General features: G+C 39.2%; 1 protein-coding gene across 8 annotated transcripts in view; it reads right to left on the minus strand.

The window, feature by feature from the left end:
* NR3C2 (nuclear receptor subfamily 3 group C member 2) overlaps positions 1-15,319 on the minus strand; it is a 365,999-nt gene that overhangs the window by 36,955 nt on the left and 313,725 nt on the right. For all 8 annotated transcript variants that reach the window (XM_074040565.1, XM_015450892.3, XM_015450891.4 and 5 more), the window contains exons 7-8: positions 6,428-6,558; positions 350-507 (exon numbers count right to left, since the gene is read on the minus strand). In XM_074040565.1, coding sequence (XP_073896666.1) covers positions 350-507; positions 6,428-6,558 — 289 coding nt within the window. The remainder of the gene's footprint in view (positions 1-349; positions 508-6,427; positions 6,559-15,319) is intronic.

Consider the following 15,319-nt stretch of genomic DNA (forward strand, 5'->3'; position numbering starts at 1 on the left):
GCCCATTCTTTGGAATGTAGGTCATCCAGGGGATCGAGGCCCTTTGTCATGGGTTAAATGGAGGTTGCTAGGCGGAAATGCTATATAGCCTGAATGCTTTTTATAAATGGGAGTGGTTTTCTTGCACTACTCTTGGCCCATCCTGTATGTAAGTACCCAATAAACCCTATGTTTCATTCCCTGGCTCTGGGTCTCTTCTTCAGCCCCTTGGACATGGTGACATCCTTAATGGAGTCAACAGGGGTCTAGCATGACACTCTGAAAACTCTCAGTCTCTGTTTCCTTTGGCCAGCGGCGTGTATGTGGTTGCTGATCCTTCACTTAGGAACCAAGGAGGGGCTCTACTCACGTCATGCATAGAGTCCAGCAGCTTGGTCAGTTGGTAGAACCTCTGCCAGCTCTGCCCAGAATTGTTGGGACACTTAGTTACCATCTTCCTTAGTTCTTTGATGTAATTTGTCCTCATTTCTTCAAATGCAGCCTGGCTTTTGAGGCCATCCTTTGGAACTGTGTTAAGGAAAACAGACATGTAAATTTCAAGGATGGAAAACCTTTAGCTTCTTAGCAGGTAAGGCCATATACTGATTTTGAGGTTAGATACTAAATCTCAACTGCATTTATGAATAAATATGGCAGTTGTCTACTGGCAAATACTTCTACACATACATACACAAAGAACAACAACTATTTATCAGATGTGTCTTATCATACACTTTGCACAGACTAGTTCACTTAACCCTGACACCAATATTATGACATAACGGTTATATCATTCTCATTTTACAGATGAGGAAACTGAACACTGCAGGCTGAATCACTTGCCCATGGACACAATAAAAAAAGGCAGAGAAGGGGTGGTATCAACTTAGGTCTGTCTGTTTCCAAAGCCTTTCTCTTAACCACAATGCCACATTGCCTTGTGGCTGGTCATCCAAGTGTTTATGAATCCTAACTTGCCAATACCTCAGAGATAGGAAAATATATTTTGATTTTCCAGGATAACTGAAGAGCCACAGACAATCTAGGTTGGGACTAGAATTAGAAATCAACATCTTCATTCTCAAGTTCAAATATTAAAGACATTCGGGGGAACTGGCCATCTACGAAGTGGAGGATGCTGCTTACAAAGAAGCACTTTCTATCCACTTTGCACCAGGATCGCATGACCACTAAGGCACATGACCTCCCAGTACAACCTCATAAAGCGTCTGTACATTAAAATATATTTTCTTATCTCTGAGGTATTGGCAAGTTAGGATTCATGTACACTGGTTTATGTGTGTGAGGAGGGAACACCAACAGTGGCTCTGCACGCAAGGCAAAATTTAAAACTTTCAAAGAGAATGAACCATGTTCATCTGTATCTTTGATAAGGTAGAAAACTAAGGATAATATTTTCTTCTTTCCTTTTATGTGGTGGCTAGCTTTCGTATGTTTTTTTAAAAAATTCACTTAAAAAAGAATACTTTGAAATTCAGGACTTGTAAGCTTATCAAGTGCTTCTGTGACCCACTGAGAAGCAGGTCCCAGGACATTTGTGAAAGTACTTTATTAAGAAATGAAGTCCAGGTGTAGGACAGAATGTAAGTATTTTTTTTTCCACTATAGCCAATAGTTACGTTTATGCCTTAACACTGAATAAGAAAATCACTTAGAATTTTATTTTTAGGAGATAAAGACCTAATGAAAATTCATCTTGGGATGTTAACATTCTGATTTTGAAACTGCTCGTACTTTCACTTCTTAATTACCTATTATATTTTCTAATTTCCCATAACTGGTATAAATAATTATTTACTTTGGCCATCAGCACTTTGAGATGGTTCTGAGCATTCTGTGCAACCCTGGAAGCCAGGCATACTGCTGTTTCCAAATAAACCCTGTTATCCTATAAAAAGATGGATTATCTTGCAAATTAACTTCTACTATTATGTTAATAATCTTCTTGAGTTTAATTGTTGACAGTTTTGATTTGTCATTTATTTAAGTCTATTTTTGTGAGGGGAAAAGTAAATCCCTAATAGTAACTGCACAAATTCCTGAGGCTGCCACAATATTATGGTTTAAAATATTTGACATTCACATTAAATGTTAAATGCTATCCATTATATAACAAATAGTATTTTTTCTCCTTAAAATAAAACTTTATTTTAAAAGTAAAAAAAATAACAGTAATAACCAGAATGTTAATAGTAAAACCATAAATCCAATTTCTACCAAAATTTTAATGTTAACTTAAAACTTTCTAAAAGACAGGAAAAGTTTGCAGATATTTTACACTTCCCACCCACAGATTAGCATTTAAGTTATAAAACTGTACAAAGTAAATGTTTAGTTTTTCATTATAGATACTTATATGGACATCACCCCATACATGAAAAGCTGACTAGTGGTAGAATAAATAAGTTTCACTATTATATTTCAATACCATTTGGTACATCTAAGATTAACCAAATTTATATTTCTGATAGTTGTAGATCAAAAATTCTAAAAATTATAACAACTTGTCAAACAGTATTACTTATATATTATTGCTGTAACTGAAATATAGCGTAACAGTTTCCCAGCCAGATTTTTTAGAAGTTGAAACAAACCCACAAATAAAGAGAACTTAAGCAAAACCTCAAATTTTGGAGTTCTGCCCAGAGTTTCTGAATTTACTTATTAAATGCAGCAGAGCTGCTGGAAATCATCCAAAATCTGGAGAAGAGCAAAGAGGCAACTGGGGTGGAAGTCTGCTTTCCTCAAGAACATGAGAGCCTCTGATGTCAGTCCCGAAACACTTTGATACGCTGGACATCAGGTGTGCATCTGACAGTCCTGAGATGAAAAATTTTCATGTGTTCTATATCACAGATTAGCAAAACAAGCTTACTAAAGCCTGCAGTTTTTATGGTTCACAAAATGCACCTATGTTTTCCTACCTTTTCATTTTGCTTTTTCTGCATTGAAAAAAATCAGAATTCAAACTACTGAGCTACTTGGGGGCTAATAAATTAATTCAAGTAGCTTCAAAATGATATCAGAATCTATTATGGGCTGAGTGAATATGTAAAAAGATGTAAAAGGATAAGACATCAATTTAGATTGAGTAGTCAACATTCATAAAGAATTAGTACCACAAGCACTTTAAAAAATGTTTCATTTATATTCTATCATCCATTTGTCATAATTTTAAACATATTTTTCTAACCAGTAATGGTTAATAACCTAGCTTGGAAGAGGAGTAAAATCTTTTTCAGTGAATTTAAAGATTATAGTTCCAAAGTTATACTCCAGAAAGAATAAATCAGGAACAACAGAAACCTTGGTGAAGAGTGGAGCAGGAGGTGGACCCTGCAGGTGAGGGGCTGTAAACACAAGAGCAGCGGGAGATGGGGCTGGGTGTAATTAGTGAGGAATGGTGGGGCCTGTGGCAAACTGGAGAGAACACGCCCTGCCCCGGGCAATTGAATTCAATGAAAATAAAACAAAAGGCCAAAAGCAACCCCAAAACCCTGTGCTGGCCAAATAAAACACAGCTGTGAACTGCTGGCCCCACCTCCCTACCAGGACTGCCGGTTTGCCCCCTCTGCTACGGAGTCTGTGATTCTGCCTTTTGGACACTCCGCCCTCACTGCTGCCATTGTGTGCCACCTGCCATCCGCCTGCCTTTCAGCCTCTTGGCGCCTGCTCTTAGGGTAGCAGGAACAACACTAGAGGTAAAGTCCCAAGCCATCGGTTTTAGTCCTAGCTCATAGAGGATATTCAACACATCACACTTATGTGCCTCCGTTTTGTCAACTTTAGAAAAGGCCTATCAATCTCCCAGGGTGATTTTAAGCATTAAATTAGATAATATATGGAAAAACACTTTGCAAATTGCAAGGTGCCAAACATAGGTGAAGCAGGATGATTACACATGTCACCACTGCCTCCCCTCTTCCTGCTTTGATCGCTACCTGATTCCAGCTTATTTTCCGCAGACCCAGTCCCTCTCTGCTGGAAACAGCAGCTCTTCATATGCATTCAATCCTGAGTACCTTGGCTAGTCTTGGCCCTTTTCTCCAAATGACTTTACTGATCACTGCCCCTTCTCCCACACCTCTCTTTCAGGGACCCATGGCAAGGGCTAGGCACAGACTGGATACTCCAAGTTGTCACTAGGCACTCTCTCCTCCTCTGAAGTCCATGCCACTTGCCGAGGCACCCTTTCAGGCTCTTAACATCTGGAACATTTCTCAGTTTCCTCAGTGGCCATCGCATAAGGCTCAGAGTTTTCCTCTCCACACTGTCTCCTGTCATCTTTCTGGGTCTCGCCCTCATCTGATGGGAGCTTCCTCAAATTCTTTCCCCTCTGTTGGAAAATTCCTGTGCTGTTGTCGGAGTTACAACTGCCGCACATCCTTGTCAAAGCTAATCCTGTCCTCTCTTGTCTCCTCTGGCACTTTATGCCATCAACTTCTCTCCTCCCATACTTGGTTCCAGAAGCCCAAAAAAGCTTCTCATCAATTAGCAAGTCCCTGGCATGCTAGCATCTGCCCAATGCCTAACGGTCAACTCCAGTGGCCTTCTATCAGGGTTATCAACTTTCTCTGTGGAGGCCATGCTGTTCGTTACACCCCTTTTGGAAACTCTCACTTCCTGGCTTCCAATACCATATACTCTCCCATTATCTGCACCTCTCTGACAGTTCTGTCTCTGTCCTGCAGCCTCTGCTACCTTCCTGTAACACAGCTCCACTGGCTCTCTCTGGACGATGGTAACCCCACTCACCATTGGAATTACACTACAATTTTCTATAAGGATAATTTCAAATTTATATCTCCATGCTCAAACCTGTCTTCACAGTCCCAGTCCCCAGTTGTCCCCATCTTTTGGCTGTTTCTATCAGGACACAGAGTTGGTATCAAAAAATTAACCTATCCCAAACAGAACTCATTTTACACTTCACACAATCTACTCCAAGTCCTGATGTTAACATATTCCTATTAATGGCATCACTACTGTGGCTAGTCATTTCTCTGTGCTCAAAACCTGTGTCACTCTGACCCACAGCACTTTTATTTCCCTTCCTAGGCAGCTGCCAAGGCCAACTCTACAATGTTTCTGGACTCCACTTCCTCCTGTCCATCATACTACCAGTCATGGTAATGCCCCCCATTACTTCCACAGGCTCCCAGCAGGTCTCTGTGCTTCCAATTGGGCTAAGTTCTCTGTCTCTCTGCCTCTCTCCCATCCTGTCTCTCTCCTCTTGAATCCATTCCACCAGAGAGACCCTTATAAAGCCATACAATACGGCTTTGATCCTGTCATCCCACTGCTCAAAAGCCTTCAGCATTGCCCTCTTCTGCCCACCTAATGACGTTCAGATTTCTTCAATAGACATTGAATATTTTGGTCTAATTGACACCCCAATCTTATTCCCCAATTTTATTCCCCATGACTCTCCACCTAACATAACTTGATACACCTTTAAAAAATAAATGAATACATAAATAAAATAAAGAAGTGGAAGGCAAAACAACCCCTCCCCGCTAAGTGTTACTGCCTATATAGACTTCCCCACAGGTCCACACTCATTCATACTGATGTTCACGGCAATGCCATCTCACACCTTCTATCCAACCTACGGCTCTTGCAAAACCCTCCAAGATCCAGCTGCATCACGTGTCCCTCCCCAGATCCCCAGAACTGAATGTGCTCTTCTCTTCTTTGAACCACCATTACATTCCTTACCTCTATCATAGTAAATAATTACTTTCCATATGTATTAAAGATATCTTTGGCCAGGCATGGTGGCTCATGCCTATAATCTCAGCACTTTGGGACGCTGAGGCTAGTGGATCACCAGAGGTCAGGAGTTTGAGACCACCCTGGCCAACATGTCGAAAGCCCATCTCTACTAAAAATACAAAAATTAGCCAGGCATGGTGGCACATGCCTGTAATCCCAGCTACTTGGGAGGCCAAGACAGGAGAATCGCTTGAACCTGGAAGGTGGAGGCTGCAGTGAGCCAAGATCATACCACTGCACTCTGGCCTGGGCAACAGAGCAAGACTCCATCTCAAAAAAAAAAAAAAAAAAAAATCTTTGAACTTTTCTTTGAGTACAAAATCCATGAGAATAAAGACTGTGCCTCATTAACCCTTGTGTTTCCTGAATTGCCCAATCCTACTATACACGTAACAGACACTTTATAAACACTGAGTGGTTGGATGGATGAAGGAATATTGGGATATGCTCTTTCACATGCCCAAAGCTTCATACTTTGCAAGTAACTTAGTTCATCAAAGGTCAAAGGCTTCCTCCAATTTCTTCAATGTTTCTGTTTGATTTGTTTTTGTTTTTGGTACCAACTACCTGAATACAATAAATATAGGCTACCACCCTATGGGGAAGATGAGCTGGTAATACAGAAACAGTGCCAGGATGGGCATCAATTTACTTGTGCTTAGTAGCAGCAAAACTTTCATGATGGTGTATTCTTCAAAGGTGAGCTGCAGTCGAACGAACTGAAGGCTGATTTGGTGCATCCCCTGGCATAGTTCATACATGGCAGACTGATGCATCTTCTCTCTGCAAAGGAAAAGAAGAAAATGTCTGAGAATGCAAGATTCATTATCAAACCCAGACTGGCAGCCTGAGGCAGCTTAATAAGAGATCTGACTCAGAATTCTCCTTTTGGCTTCAACATGGAGCAGATGTGTATTTTAAAGACAAGTTAGACGCTTTTCATAGTGATTGGTAAATTGCTTCTAGACCAATACTGCTGGGCTGTTTACTTGTACCCTGTGAGAATGTGTCAGGAGCACTGAAAGCAACCCTTTCAAAGTATGCCATGATTTCATTTTATGTCAAGAGTAATACTGACTGATTAGGATTTTAGTGTGTTATAGTGAGACCATCCACAAAGCAGAGAAACTGCTGTGATCTGGGGCAAAGCCCACAGACTTTTGTTCCTTTTCAGCCACAGATATCCAGCATTTATAGGAAAGGACTGAGCTAGATGCTATGAACATAGGACGGGGATGACCAATCTTATTTCTTCATGGACCTTCCTTACAGAGGTCATGGAACATGTTATTAACTATTTACATCAACAAGTTTTAAAAGGGAAATTAAAAAATACTTTAAAAGGTGAGAACACCAAATGGAATCTCTCTGATAAAGAGAAAAAATGACAAGGGAGTTTGGCACAACATATACAAATACTTCCACACACACAACCAAACAATACCCTCACACCACTGTCCAAATGCTTCCATAAAAATCCATGTTATCTAAAAACAGAAGTTATTATTTTCTCTTTGCTTAAGAAGTAAGCAAGGCATCACTATTTTTTTTAGATGTTTTCCCTCAAAGTAATAAACGTTTTGTAAGGCCCTGGGTAACTACTGGTTCATGGTGACCAGACTGTAAAAAGTGAAAGAGACACTATTGGTGAAAAATGAGAAAGGACTTGACCAAGGCCAAAGAAACAGAAAACAAGGTCTGGATGGTGGATCTATTAAAGGGTGACTGAAAGCAGGCAGCATCTGCCGGAAAACAATGTGGGGATCTCTCTTCCAGGATGGATTCTGGGGCTCCCCTCAATTGGCAGAAATCTCTTGCATCTCAACTCTGAATGCCAATTATAAGGAACCCATAATGAAACACAAAACATGTTCTCTGCATTATTATATATCTTTCCTCTCCCCCAATAAGCTAGAAGCCATTTTAAATTAAGGAAATATTTTAAACACACACATATGCTAACAGCAGGAGCTTCCGAATCTACCATCCAGAATTAACAGTGTAAACAAATGCTACTATTTTTGCCATATGTGCATCAGATTTTTAAAAATTAAACATGGCAGAGTTAATGCCCACTCTGCCTTCTTCCCCGATCCCATCCATCTCTTCCTCTTTCAAGAAGGGAACCACCCAGTCTAGGTGATTATCATTTCTTCTCAGATGTGTGTATTTCACTACACATGTGTGTATCTATAAAAACAGCATACAGTACTGCTTTGTTTTATGTAAATTTGAAATTAGATATGCACATCCTTCTGCAACTTATTTTTATTCAACAATAACTTTGAGATGTATCTATTTTGATACAGGTAACTAAGTTAATTCATTTTAACTGCTTCGAGCTTCATTTGTTTGAATGTACTGCATTTTACTTATCCATTGCTCTACTGATGGACACTTGGGTTGTTTGCTCTTTATTACTATCACAAATGATGCCCAAGGAATATCCTTGTCATTTCTATAGGATACAGAATGAAAACAGAACTTCTGAGTCATAGATTTGCGCATGTCTCCTGCTTTCATTCCAACCAGCAGAGCATGAGCATGCCCTTACTCCACATCCCCACCAATGCTTGCCATTATCCAATTTCATTTTTTTTCCATTTGATGGGAGGTTGAATGGGTAGATAGCACATGGTTGCTTTTATTTCCATTTCCATTATCACCAGTAGATTCCGTATTTACTCATCATTTGGGTGTCTTCTGTGGTGATTTGACTCTTTACCAAATTTACTCATTTTTTCCTTCTCGCACTGAGTAACACCATTTTTATTCCTAATAATTTTGTGCCTTAAAAATGTTGTCTGATCTTCACATTGTTTTTTTCGCTGTCTGCCTCTTTTTCTTGCTCTCTTTAGAACTTACCAGGTGTGCTGTCCACCCTTCTTTTGATCCCTTAGTTTCAAACTTCCCACGTAATTATATTTCACACATATCTTCTAAACACAAAAGGCTGGATTCAGAAATCTGAGAGTCTCTGTATTTTAATAACTCAGTTTAATCTGTTTTTATTTATCATGATTACTGACAAGTTTGGATGTTCTCTACCATTTTAACCTACTTTCCTTCCTCTTTCCCTTCTTTCTCTTTCTCTTCCTTTCATTGGATTGATCTACTAGCTTTTTAGCCTCCTGTTGTGGGAAGTCAGGGACCCCGAATGGAGGGACTAGCTGGAGCTGTGGCAGAGGAACATAAATTGTGAAGATTTCATTTTAATATGGACATTTATCAGTTCCCAAATAATACTTTTATAATTTCTTATGCCTGCCTTTAATCTCTTAATCCTGTTATCTTCGTAAGCTGAGGATGTATGTCACCTCAGGACCACTGTGATAATTATGTTAACTGTACAAATTGATTGTAAAACAGTGTGTTTGAACAATATGAAATCAGTGCACCTTGAAAAAGAAAAGAATAACAGTGATTTTTAGGGAACAAGGGAAGACAACCATAAGGTCTGACTGCCTGTGGGGTCAGGCAAAAAAAGCCATATTTTTCTTCCTGCAGAGAGCCTATAAACAGACGTTCAAGTAGGGAAGATATTGCTAAATTCTTTTCCTAGCAAGGAATATTAATACCCCGGGAAAGGAATGTGTTCCTGAGGGTAGGTCTATAAACGGCCGCTCTGGGAATGTATGTCTTATGCAGTTGAGATAAGGACTGAGATACGCCCTGGTTACCTGCAGTACCCTCGGGCTTACTAGGGTGGGGAAAAACTCCGGTAAATTTGTGGTCAGGTGGGTTCTCTGCTCTCGAACCCTGTTTTCTGTTGTTTAAAATATTTATCTGGCTGGGTGCAGTGGCTCAAGCCTGTAATCCCAGCACTTTGGGAGCCCGAGATGGGCGGATCACGAGGTCAGGAGATCGAGACCATCCTGGCTAACATGGTGAAACCCCGTCTCTACTAAAAAATACAAAAAACTAGCTGGGCAAGGTGGCGGGCGCCTGTAGTCCCAGCTACTCGGGAGGCTGAGGCAGGAGAATGGTGTAAACCTGGGAGGTGGAGCTTGCAGTGAGCTGAGATCTGGCCACTGCACTCCAGCCTGGGCAACAGAGCGAGACTCTGTCTCAAAAAAAAGAAAAAAAAATTATCAAGACAATACATGCACCACTGAACATAGACCCTTATCAGTAGTTCTGCTTTTCCCCTTTGCCTTGTGATCTTTGTTGGACCCTTATCACTGGTTCTGCTTTTGCCCTTTGTCCTGTTCCCTCAGAAGCATGTGATCTTTGTTACACCCTTATTAGTAGTTCTGCTTTTTGCCCTTTGAAGCATGTGATCTTTGTACCTACTCCCTGTTCTTACATCCCCTCCCCCTTTGAAACCCTTAATAAAACTTGCTGGTTTTGAGGCTCAGGTGGGCATCATGGTCCTACCAATATGTGATGTCACCCCCAGTGGCCCAGCGGTAAAATTCCTCTCTTTATACTGTCTCTCTTTATTTCTCAGCTAGCTGACACTTATGGAAAATAGAAAGAACCTACATTGAAATATTGGGGATGGGTTCCCCCAACAGGCCCCCTCTGCTATAGCTCTACAGGATTTAGAAGCTATACATGCTGTTTTCACACCTTAAGTCATCACTGTTAAATCTAGTTTCTCTCATACACACACACTCCAGGTCTGCTTAGATTTCCCCAGTGTTTCTCTGAACACCCTCACTTCTTGACTTTACTCCTGAGTTCAATTTCTTACTTATTGAAGAATGTATTTTAGTAATTCTTTCAGCAGTGATTAGTTGATAAATGTTCTGGGGCTGGGTGCAGTGGTTCATGCTTGTAATCCTAGCACTTTGGGAGGCTGAGGCAGGCATTTCACCTGAGGTCAGGTGTTCAAGACCAGCCTGGCCAACATGGTGAAACCCCGTCTCTACAAAAATACAAAAATTAGCTGGGCATGATGGCAGGTGCCTGTAATCCTAGCTACCAGGAGGGTGAGGTGGAAGAATCACTTGAACTGGGAGGCAGAGGTAATAGTGAGCCAAAGTCAGCCATTGCACCCTAGCCTGGGTGATAGAGCGAGACTCCATCCCAAAACAAAACAAAAGTTCATGTCTCATGTCTTTGGTCTCAATTTGTCTGAAAATGTCTTTATTTTACCTTCATTCCTGGATGATATTTTAAAAAGCTATGGATTTCCAGCTTGACAGTATTCAACTACACATGGGCCTTAATTGTTGCTTTTGGGAAATTTCCTGTTAGTCTAATGGTCGTTCTCCTGAAGGTGGCCTGCATTTTTCTCTTTGGTAGCTTTAAAAATTTTTCTCTATTTATATGATGCCTGCAGTTTCATGACGATGTACCGAGGTGCAGACTGATTTTTATTTCTCCTGTTCAGGACTCAATGTCCTTATTCAACTTGCATATATAAGTATTCCTTCAGTTCTAAAATGTTTTTAGTCATTGTCCCTTCAAATATCACCCCATCCTGTTCCTGTTATTTTTCGTTTTTAAACTCCAGTTAGCAGTATGTTGGACCTTCTCCTCATGTTTTCCACATTAGCCTCTCTTTCATATTTTCTTGCTTTTTATCTCTCTGTACTGCATTCCTAGGTGATTTTCTCAGATCTGTTTTCCATATAATCTACTGTTTAATACAGTGTTTTAATTTTAGTGGCAGTATTTTTCATGTTGAGCTGAGAAATGCTCTATTCAATTCTCTCTCAAACATTTCTGTTCTTTTCCATAGGTATTTCTCCTTTACATATCTAGATATTTAAACATGTTTATTTTATAGTTTCTTTCAGATGTTTTATTCAAATTTGGGGGGTGCTAATATGCATATCTAACATGTATTATTTTGGCATGTATTGTCTTCTAGGTGAATCCCATGGGTTCTGGCTTGTGGATGGGACTCTACAGAGTTTTAGCATTTGCGGCTGTCATGGGTATAAGCATTTTACTTGTTCTGGAGCAGTTTTTATGCTAATTTCTCAGCTTAAACACTTTTTGCAAGACTCATGTAGTTTAAATTTAGACTCCACACTTGATGTGATGCAGGTTTCTGTTTCTTATTTCTTTCAGCTTCCTTGCCATGCTGGCTGGTTGGTTTAGTTTTATTGTCCTTGTTAGTAGACAGCGAAATCTTTGCCAAGCCCTAGATTTATGCAGGGGGCTCTATTTCAGGCGCTGGCCTTGTTGGAGTCTGGCTTCCTGTCACCTTTCCCTGTTTGTGTTCTAATACCCATCCTCAAGCACATATCTGCATTCAGTAGTCAGTGGACCATCTGTGGCATTAGTTTTGCTTTAAAGCACCCTGTCTATGAATTTCCTAGTTTTGCACCTTTTAAAAACATTTCTTTTGAGCTTGGCTATATATTTAAGACTTTTTTTTTAATGCAGAATTTCTGTGTGTTTAGAGCCAAAAAAAAAAAAAAAAAAAAAAAAAAATTAAAAGCTCAGTTTAGTTCCATCATTTTGATTGGTAACTGCAAACTTCTTAAAGAAAGGATCCATGTCTAACTTTTGTAAGTGTCAAAAAGAATACGATAAACAAGTGCAATGTGTCAGTCTTTGCTAAGTATTTCTCATGAATGAATGATAGAGAGAATGAAAGGAAAAGAGAACAGAGAACAGTTAAAGGCTATGAAAACATACAGATTTGCATATGATGATGATGATGAAGGAAAAGTAATACTGGCAATTTATATAAGATTATCAAGTGGCCACAAAATTAGATATTGCATTTATGAAGTTCTACAAAATTTTTGAGAGAGAGAGACTGATTTAGATTGTGACATGGGTAAAGCAAACTGGAAAATCAGAATGTCTGTGGAGTATAACACAACATGCATTTCATACTGTGCGGTTTGAAACGTGCGCTTATATGCATTTGATTCCTTAAGGGGGCATCCCTAGCTTTGCCCCAGCAGGTCCTAGAGGGGCACAGCTCATCAGCTTTTCAGCATGCTGGCTTTGTGATCTGGTAATCATGTAGCATCTGAGATCTCAGGCTTATCATGTATAAAATTGGAATACTAATAATAATTCCAATCTTGCAGGGATGTATGAACTAATTATATGGAAGCTCTTAAATTATAATTCACACATGTTAGCTTTATTTGGAAATAATGGAGAGAATACAATGCTTCTTAAGAGACCAATGATCATTTGGTTGAAACAAACCAAGAAGGAGTCAAGGTCTTAAAATGAGTTTTCGGGAATACAATATTATGTTATTATTTTAAATTATTTCTATATAGAAGATGGTAAATCTAGGGAAAAACCAGAGATAATGTAGATTTTCAGAAGGCAGAAATAACTTGCCTAGAGTAGAACATGAGAACGAAACACCTCCATGTCAGAGCATTTCTGTTATCAGATGTGTTAACAAAACATCCACACACAGATTAAAGGTTAAAGAGAGACTTCAGATTCCACTTGAAAACAGATTAGAACACTAACGTGTGACAACACACCTAAAGAAAGCATTTTTTGCCACTTCAGTATGAACAGCATCTCTTTTTAACTCTTTGTGAGGTATTAACTAAATAACCTCTACAGTCTCCACAGCTATCATTTATGGATTACCCGCCACACACCAGAGCTAAATTTCTTCTTGCTAAATCTCACAATGCCCTGTGAGGAATTATTCTCATGTTCATGATAAGGAATTTTAGGTACATGTGAAGCCAGGATCCAAACCCAGGTTTTTTACTTCAAAACTCATGCACTTTCCTTTCTCTGTATGCCAGCCTGAGTAATCATTTTTGGCTCTTTTTTCCAGAGTCATACAACTCTATTCAGTACCTGCAATGTTTTGTTATTACAGTCATTCATTTGTTTATTCTTTTCTACCCATTATGTGGTAACATTTTGGGTTTTCAAATTCCATTGCTGTTTCCATTGCATGAAATCGAATTATCTAAATGAAAAGTATGGAGCACTTGATATAGCTTGAAATTTCAAGAAAATAGGCCATCTTGAAACTGCATTTTATATCACATCATTTTTGCACAATTTTTTGTGCAATTGTGCATTTTTTTGCACAATTAAATGTATAGAAAAGTACATCCAAAGAAGTTGAAACAAGGACAATCTTTTGGCATAATATTGGTATTAATTTTGCAATATCGCTTCACAGAATATACTCTTTGCTACATGCTTTTATTCATGTCATAATTTTACCTCATTTTGAATAGAATGTAAAAATATACTGGCTACTTTGGGAAAGAGAAGCAAACTCATATAATGCCTCTGTAAAACAAAAGTAAATGCATGACCAAAAGTCACCCTTCAATAGTGAACTAATACAAATATGGTAACAGATTACTGCCATAGAAAACAGCCATATAGTGAACATCAGACCTGAGTAACTGATGGCTGCTAGTCTCTACTTAAGAACTGTGAGTACTAATATATTTGCACATGTCAGCCATTTCTAAATATCTTCTTATTTGTAGGAACAGAATAAAAACTTTACTTTTGGATAAATAAACACAGCAGCCAAAGTGGGTCTAGAGACCCACTCTAGAGGTTGGGTTAAAATCTATGACAATAGTTCTAAAATATTTTTAAAAAAATACTTCAATAGTTTTATAAACTTGAAATTTTCTCAAATGAGGAAGCCAATTTTATTTGTAGCTATAACTTCATCTGGTCTTCTCTTAGAACATCCATTGTACTAAACTAAAATAATATGATCATTTGGAAATAGTTTTAAAATATTAAGTTAAAATTATCTAACTTCTCCAAATCTGATTTACTTGGGACTAAAGTGAATAATGGGAGTTAGACAATATTTTTTTTCTTGCTTTGGAGAGAATTTGGGGTTAGAAATGGGGTTTAATTCATGTAAGAATAGTGGCAATTAGAAAAGGTCCATTAAAATCAGAGTGTGGGTAGGGTTTTCAAAATATAAATGACTTGTGTGCTGGCTGCCTGCTTTTAACTGAGCATCTAAACAATCTGAACAACTCTTTTATCTACAGGACCCACCCGTGCTATCTTACCATCATTATGTCAACCATGTTGCCCTATTTCACATTATAAGACGAGTCCATTGAACCTATCAGCCAATGGCTGTCAGAAGGAACACTCTTGTTTTTTAGGTACTGGCTTACCATTAGGGTATCTGGAAGTCCTTCTGGAAGTAATTGATTTGAGAAATTATTTCTCCAAATTAAATGTAATCGTAGCATCATAGTCATGTTGTACTTTGACAGAAGTAGATATCTGATAAGCCCAAACTACAAAGCATTCCAGGCTATGAACACCTGTAGAACTCGGGAGCTCTAAGTATGAGTCTAAACACCTTCATGGACACTTCATGTGGTGGCCATCCACCACAGTGAGAAGACAAGCGAGGCTCTTCCATCTTCCAGTGTCTAAATCTGTAGGACGGTTTAAACTTCCCACCCATTCCAGGTTCTCATTCCAGGTTCTTATCAGCAACCTCTATTCTGAGGTTGCCTTGATCTTGTCAAGGGCTCAGTTGAGTTCACCTGTGAGTTGGCTAGTTTCAGGGGCATGCTTACCACGCAACTCCTTAATGGTCTCCCAAGGTGTTACCCCTGAAATTCGGCTAGACCACTAGGAAGTCACA

This window comes from Macaca fascicularis, chromosome 5 (genome assembly GCF_037993035.2).
Source record: "Macaca fascicularis isolate 582-1 chromosome 5, T2T-MFA8v1.1".
Lineage (NCBI taxonomy): Eukaryota > Metazoa > Chordata > Mammalia > Primates > Cercopithecidae > Macaca > Macaca fascicularis.